Source organism: Kryptolebias marmoratus, linkage group LG6, assembly GCF_001649575.2.
Source record: "Kryptolebias marmoratus isolate JLee-2015 linkage group LG6, ASM164957v2, whole genome shotgun sequence".
Classification (NCBI taxonomy): Eukaryota; Metazoa; Chordata; class Actinopteri; order Cyprinodontiformes; family Rivulidae; genus Kryptolebias; species Kryptolebias marmoratus.
In genome coordinates this window covers 21,909,045-21,917,281 of record NC_051435.1, presented here as the reverse complement: position 1 = coordinate 21,917,281, position 8,237 = coordinate 21,909,045, and the positions used below count along the sequence as shown (strand labels likewise).

Sequence of the window (8,237 nt, the reverse complement as noted above, 5' to 3'; positions counted from 1 at the left end):
CACACACACACACACACCTCCTCTCCATCCCCAAAATCCTTTCATAACGAGCACTTTCTTAGCATGCTAATGAGTTCGGCTATAAAACAAAACAACAACAACAAAAGAAAACAAAGATCAGAACCCTGTTTACTGCCTGGCTATTGATTTAGTTTTCCTCGTATAAAGCTAAACTGATTTTCCATCCGCTGCTATGAAAGCCCGGCGATCGCGTAATTGCCTCTGTGTGTGCGCGTGCGCGCACGCATTGGTTCAGTTTGTCTGTCTGTTAGCAAAATATCTCACGAACCAGTGGGCAGATTTTCACGAAACTCTTGGAAAGTAATCATGGGGTGAACATCTGCAGCTGATTAACTTTCGAAGGCAATCCAAATCAAGATGGCCACTACAGCTAATTGACTTTAGCAACCACAAAACTGGCTATAGCTCAATCGGTTCTGACGATATCGAGCTAAGATTTGGCGTGGTAGCAGCTGAGAGGCGTCTTCATCAGCTCACACAGAATCTTTGATCACGGTAAAACTTCGGCATTCAAGGTTGCAAGCGATATGCATTCCTTCATGAACGCTAGTTTTACTTAATTGTGTGTTTTTGACAGACTAAACAGGCCTTCTTTAGCTTTAGGAGCATCATTTGGGCATTCCATACTTTTGCCATTTTAAACCAACCAATTAGCAAACGTGGACAATTACAGACTTCGAGTGTAATTGCTGATAAAAGCAACAATTATTGCCGTCATTAATCATGTGCAATGTAATCCACGTCCAAAGATCACGGAGTCATCCTCTCCCATCCTCCCTTTCTTCTGCTCTTTGATGGCTCTCGTATGGAAGCTGATCAGTGTCAGGATTACCTGCTGGCTGTCTCCCTCCTTGCCTCACACATACCCCTCTTCATCTCCCGGGGGAGAGTCATCTCATATGCCTGGCAACCTGGAAGGCTCTTTGTTACTGTAGACAGAGACACTCCAGGGCAATTTCAGCTTCCCCACAGGCTCACTGCTCTTTGTCTTCACCTCTTTAAACACAATGAATACCTAACACCTCCATCACGTATGAGTCCAGGACTTCTAGATATTTTTTAAATTAATCTGGGGGAAAAAAAAAAAAAAAAAGCGAGGGATATAAGGTTAGGAAATCAAGACACTTGAAATACAAAGCTGCAGCATCACTTTAACTAGACTTTGATTTGCACAAATTGGTAGGCAACTGTGCTTGAAAGAATACAGGATGCCTCTGAAATGCTTTAGCCTGACAAATCTCTGCTTGTGAACATAAAACAGTCTGTTTATTCTTGTCCGTGTTCAGCTGGATTTAGGTTCGTCACCAAGATGTCCAGCTTCCACATGGATTATATATCTCTATTAATCTAAAAACGAGCCCTGCTCTCACTTAACTACTCTGTTCATGTTTAAAAACAAAAAAATCTCAGAAGAGCTCATGTGCTGTCCCAAGTAAAACCTTTAGGGCTTGTTTCTTTTCTTTTTTTAAATAAGTTTGAACCCTAGTTAGCTTGTGACAATAAATTTGGACGTCAGCTATAGGTTAAAAGAAGTTTTTTTTTTTTTCCTCATTTCTTTTATCACACATTGATCTTAACCTGGCTCTGCCGACAGAAACAAACTAATCTTGCAATAAAAGCCTGATGTTCGTTTCACTCTAAAACAGACAGCATCTTCTGCTGGAAACGGGTAAAAAGGTGATATTGGCCTTGGCCTCGTTTACGTTAAAAGATGCATTAAATACATTCTTGCTTTTAGTTTTATTATTTAATATTGCCTGCCGCTGTACAACAAGAAATCTTGTGTCTGTAACTGACAGTTAGCGAATATTTCGTGAACCAGAGGACAGATTTTAATGAAACTTTCAGAAAGTAGTCATTGGATGTGAATCTACAACTGATTAACTTCCGGAGTCAAATGGATTCAAACACACAAGTTGTAACTCTGTCAACTTCACAATTTGTTTTGTATGGCGGCAGCCGAGAGTCGCTGCCGTCATCCAGGAGCGCTAACAGATCTCGCCAGGTCTTTGTTTCAAATTTTGACATTCAAGGCGAAAGGTGATATGCATTCCGTCAAGAAATGCTAGTTTCATTTTACGTACCTTTGCTTTCATTTGACAACTTTGAGGGCCAGATGGCGATCATCCAAGGCCCACTTCTGGCCTTCGGGCTGCATTTTTTTTTTTTTTTTGCCCTTGTGCACTCTACTACGTCTACGTATCAGATAAGCTGGTTATCAATTATCATTCAAAATATTTGAGGAAAAAAAAAAAAAGCTGATAAACAATGATTGCAAGCTGAGTAGCGTTGGATTTTTAAACTAAGAAAAGCAATCTACCTGAAAGCCCAAGCTGCTTTTAATTGATAAGAAATAAAAACGGAATTTCTTTTGACTTTTTAAAAGCACAAACAGTATCAGCTATTGCAAAAAAAAAAAAAAAACAGGTTGCAATTACAGCCTCTTAACACTGAACATTTACTTCTTTTCTAAAAGGACATAATATGCAACCCAGTTCCTAGTAATTGTAATGAGTGTGTGCCATCTGTGCAGAAAATCACCTCCTAAAATGGAGAAAAGGCAGAGGAGAGGCTTATTAAATTATAATTATTGTCAAATCAACCTGTCATTAGGGGTGACCGGAGACCGGCGCAGAACACACTAACCCTGACCTTGGCTTCAGCTGTTTGTGTTCTCTGTGATGTGTGTGTCAACCAGTCTGAGAGTGTCTGACATGCATTATGTATGCTGTATGTTTGCATTCCACTAAGTGATGAGGATCTTCCATTTATTACACAGGAAGTGGTTTAACATTAGTCCTCTACACTCACCTCCACAATAAAAAAAACAACAAAAAAAAAAACAGATGTCCAGGTCCTTTATCAGCACCAGACACTAAAACATGTCAAAAGCAGCTACAAATTGGACATGTAGGCTAACATTAATGGCAATTCTTGAGCATAAGATTGCAGCTCAGTTTTAACCCTCGCTGTCAGAGAGGAAAATCTTATAACTAATAAAGAGTTGCATATCCCATGACCTCCTTTCTCTTCCTCCTTTCTCCAGTGAATCTATATCAAAGTAGAGCCTCTCCGGCTGTTTTATGTAACGACATGGTAAGAAGAGTGATGAAAAAAAAAAGACTGATAAGCTGTTTGACTTTAAAATAGCCGTCTAAAACTGTAAACACAATCTCTCCCTTTCTATTTATTTCTCCCCCTCGTGACGCTGCTTCACTTTGAGCAACTACAACAGAAGTTAAAGCGGTGATGTCATTAGGCGGCACTTGTTGGAATGCAGCCTAAAAACGGCGAATTGCTTGCAGATTTTGTTAGCTCAGTGACTAGTGACTGAAATTGACGTGAAGTCGACAGAAAGCTACGAATCGGGTCGACTCTTGTGGGTGAGACTCGTTACAAATTCACAAATGAGAACGGAACTCTGCAAACATAACTTTAGCTCAAAGCGTAGCCTCCTTTCCTGCTTGAGCTGTGATGCTTTTCCTTTGAACATCATTACGTTCGAGATCTTTAACGTGGAGATTTTCTTTTATATATTTTTGAATGACTTAAAACCCAACATCAATGAAACTACAAACCTTCTTAGAGTAAACAAAAGTAAAAAAATAAAAGTATGTGACCAAAGAGATTTAAATATAAGTGTTCACAGAAATTATAAAGCTCTCTGACAGAAACTTTTTAAAATTAAGTCCAACTTTAGAAAATAAATAATCTAACAAAATCTAATGAATCCTACATTTATTCCAAACAATGTTATTGATTAAACTATTTTAAGGAGCACTTATTTGACTTGAAAATCATTTCAAAACCTGTATGAACACTAAATTTAATATTTTGTGCGTCCAGTTTGGATAAAACAAATAAAATAAGAAAAAAAATCCATGCTGAGACAGAGGTCCAGTTGTAGTTTCAGTATGGTGTTAACATACCAACCCTGGTGTAAGTTTTTAGCACCCCGACACTATAGGGGAGCTTATAAACAGCATGTGCTTCGAGTTTTATTTTGAAAAAAATTCAGGATCTAATTTCAGAGTCTAATTCAGTGTCAGAAACTGCCTGATTCATGATGAAATTTGCAGCATCCCTGAAATAATAATAATAATAATAAAAAAAACCAGCAAGTTCTTCCCTTTCTGTATTTTTTTTTTTTTTTGCAGTTATGTTTGGGTTGTATGATTGTAAATGTGTGGGTCCACAGTATGCGGGTTGTTGTTGATGCTTGTACGACTGGGGCGAGGGTGAGGGGCATGACAGAAGTTGGCGAGTTGGCTTTGGCGGGTGCGCTCACACCTCTTCGCAGCTCTTTTAAACTGAACCTGATTTCCTCTCTGCCTCTTCGGAGCTACATACCTGTCCATAGTTGTCTATGCCAGTCACTAATCTATTGAGATTGAGTAAATCAAAGGACGTCCTCAAAGACTGGCCAAAAGTTGTGAGTCCGTTCGCTTGGAGGTTCCTCAACTCGGTCATGAAAGTGGCATGGCTCTCTTTCCATCCAGCCTTTATAAACAAAACAAAACAAAAACAACAAAAAAAATGTAGTTAATAATAACCACAACGCATACCAACACCACTGTTCTAAATACAAAATAACTGCTTTAATATGACTTATATTATGAGCTAAAAAACATCTATACAGATTGCTTCCTCACAATTTATTAAAAGAAATAACTTAACAGTGCAGCAAAGCCCTCGATCCATTTCTACTGGTGTTTTTCATAAAAGACGAAGTGGCAAAACAAAAAAAAACAAAAAACAAAACAAAAAGTCATTTTTTTCTAAACAAGTAAAGTAGGCTAGTAGTCTGTCTCCTCTCTCCTCCTCCTCCCCCTCGGATATCACCTCTCTGTATAAATAACACCCAGAGTTCTTTGCTGCTCACTGAAACAAAATGTCGGCCATGTTTTAAAAGGGATATGAAAGCTCCTCCTGAAGATTTTTTTTTTGCCTCTACAACAATTGAATCGCAACGTGGTGAAGCGATGGGAGGACAGTCAGTTCGCGCTACATGTAAAGCCGGACATGACCCGAAAGCATTTTCTACCTTGATCCCGAACGGAGCATCTTCAAAATTTACCAACATATACCGGTCCCCTCGGCTCGCCGGATCTCTCCCTCTGAGCTGTGGAAATAATAGTAGAGAATTATTTACGGTTATCGAGAGATCTTGCTTTGACAGGCGAGCTTTGCAACAGTAACAATGATAATCCGAACTGCAATCCCGCTTGGGGAGCTCCCAATATTAATGTGTCCCGTGGTTACAGTACCTTCATAAAAGTCTCAACAGCGCCTTTTGCTATGTCCAGATAGGTAGTGCCCAGATGGGTGCGCTGGTTCATTGAAGCGGACGTGTCTATCAGAAAAAGTAAAACGGGCATTGTGATGGTAATGACACGTTCTGCATGGACTTGGTGTCAGTACAACCGGCCAAAACGCAAAAAAAATCTTTTGTTCTCCTGCCGCCTGTCTCACCTCTCAGCTAGCTAGCTAGCTGGCTAACTCTCTGTCTCACACATTCTTTCAAAAAAGTGTAAGAATAGTGAGTATAGAAGCCCATTCCAGGAAAACTAAGCTAAACGCCTCAAAACCTTGGGGCAGGTTATTGATGTATGAGGGGTTTTGATAATTTTTACTATATTTTGAAAATATTCCTAAGTTTCATAGTAACAAACTTTCCCCTCACAGTGAGTCCCTGCTTCTCCCTACACTGAATGCGCTGTGCCTCCTCCACTGCTTTTAATGTAAGCTCCACACCTGACCCCGCCTCCTAAGCGCTCTTTTAACGTCACGTGCAAGTACACTCGCTCCCCATTGGCTGCGCGAAGCCACTTATTAGCATATCCAAATAAGGCAAAGCTGAACGTCTCCTGCGCATGCCTGTCTAACCGAAAAGCAGGAATGCGAGGAAAATATTGTTTTTACATTTTAATGTTGAAGAACGCAACACGCTCGGCTTTTGCCGTTCTTTGGAGCGCTGAGGCAGTTTTTAAAATGTAGCATAATCAACGACAGGCCCGTGTTTGCCCTGAGAGGTGATTACATAATCAGCATTTACTTCATCATATGCACGGGCGTGGGCCACTATAAAAGACAAACCTTAAAGAGATGAAAACGAGCTACAACCTACTCAATATTTATTAAACTTAGGTTATACAGAACCAACTCCCTAGTGTGACACTTGTTTTTCATGGGATGACGGAATTAGGACTTTTATGTTTTCTTAAGGAAAACAGGATTAGCTGAACAGACAAAAAGAATTGATATTCGCGTTCACGCACACACACCCTCCAGCTCTAATATGACCGTCTTTCTGTCCCATACTGCTACAGTCCTAACATTACACACCAGGTAACTGGTTAAATATTTGTGCGTTTACTTTTCAGACTTGTGTTTTTGATTCCTGTCGGATATGGCCTTGCACAATGATCTACATATCGATCTTTTTACTGTCCCACATCATCATGTATGGTGGAGCACTTTTAAACGCCACATGACACTAAAAGCGAGACGTGCGCGGCTGTGCGACACAATCTACACACTGCAGCTCCGTCAAAAACATCATCACTTCCGTAAAAAAACAAGACGAAACCATCCGGTGGTTAAAAGAGAAGGACGGTCTATTTTTCTGTTTGATTTCTTCTGAATCGCTTCACACACGGCTCTATTTCCGGCGTGTCGCTGAACGATGTTTAAAAATAAAACTATCTAAGCGTTTAAGCAACTCAAACTTAAAGCCTTGTCTCAAAAGATGTCACTATATTGTTTGCGTCTTCTTTTCTTGTTAGGCCAATGGAACACTCTTGACAGCTTTATGGAATAATTGATACACATTAATTATAACTTAATTGCATTTTGAAATTGTTTTTTGAGTTTATTGTGAAATTCTTCGCAGAACCCGACCGGAAATACTTTTTGTGCTTCAGTATGTTTTAGAGCCAACTTCCAGAAACTGTTATTACACAATTTGACATGGTTATGTCAGTGCTAACATAATACTTATTGTCCCTACATTATATTTATGAGCTACTTGATGACTGTTTGTTCGTTTATCGGAACAAAGTCGATTATTTTGGGAAGATTTTCTTTGAAAACAAGAGTTTTATTCTGAAGAAACCTTGGCTGTCATTGGTTTTAAAAATCTGTCAAGTTCCCTAAATTAACCAAAGACACACTGACGCATGAATCTGTATCAGGTCCGGTAACTTCATGACTTTTTCAACACAAAATTTGCAAATGGCGGATTAATCTACTAGATAAAAGAGAAACGTTTATGTCTGTCTTTTTATTTTTTTTTTATTAAAAATAGATAAATTTAAGCCATTAGGCATCAGTAAAGTAAAATACTATAAATATAGCCTATATATAGTCATTGTGCCTTTGTTGATTTAGAAAAAGCATAGGACAGGGTACTGAGGGAGGAGCTGTGGTGTTGTATAAGGACATCTGGAGTGGCAGAGAGTACTGAGGCAAAAAACTCAGATTAAACCTTGACATGAGTCTCTAAACAACCTACAAAAACTCGAGTCGAGATTTAATCTGAGTTTTCTTCAATAATGTTTTTGTTTTGTATAGTGAGAGAGAGAGACCACCAAGGTGTCTTGGTGGTCTCTCTCTCACTATACTACTTCTTCACGGTCACTCAGTTTGTGAGGACGGCCTGCTCTTGGTAGATTTACACATGTCCCATATTCCTTCCATCCTCTGATGATGGATTTAATAGAACTCCTGGGGATGTTTAGGACCTTGGAAATCCTTGAGTATCCTTGAGTACCCCTTCTTGTTTGTTCTGGTGATGGAGACTAACAGATGAGGTCAGACAGGAATCCCTGTGGACTATGATGTTTGCAGATGACATCATGATCTGTGGTGAGAACAGGGAACAGGTGGAAGAGAACCTGGAGAGGTGGAGGTATGAATTTGAAAGACGAGGGATGAAAGTCAGCCGTAGAAAGACAGAGTACCTGAGTGTGAATGAGAGGGTGGCAGGTGGAACAGTGAGGCTACAAGGAGCAGAGGTCACAAAGGGTGGCAGCAAAGGTCAAAGGAAAGGTTTACAGACAGCGGTGAGAGCAGCCATGTTGTTTGGTTTGGAGACAGTGGGACTGACAAAAAGACAGGAGACAGAAGTGGAAGTGGCAGAGCTGAAGATGTTGAAGTTCTCCTTGGGAGGAACAAGGATGGACAGGATTAGGAATGAGGTCATCAGAGGTACAGCA

At 39.9% G+C, this 8,237-nt stretch overlaps 1 protein-coding gene across 1 annotated transcript in view; it reads right to left on the bottom strand.

Moving 5' to 3' along the window:
• ints6 (integrator complex subunit 6) overlaps positions 1-5,743 on the bottom strand; it is an 18,536-nt gene extending 12,793 nt beyond the window's left edge. The window contains exons 1-3 of the mRNA XM_017421180.3: positions 5,289-5,743; positions 5,066-5,143; positions 4,372-4,521 (exon numbers count right to left, since the gene is read on the bottom strand). Coding sequence (XP_017276669.1) covers positions 4,372-4,521; positions 5,066-5,143; positions 5,289-5,399 — 339 coding nt within the window. The 5' untranslated portion in view covers positions 5,400-5,743. The remainder of the gene's footprint in view (positions 1-4,371; positions 4,522-5,065; positions 5,144-5,288) is intronic.
• Between the last annotated feature and the right edge of the window lie 2,494 nt (positions 5,744-8,237).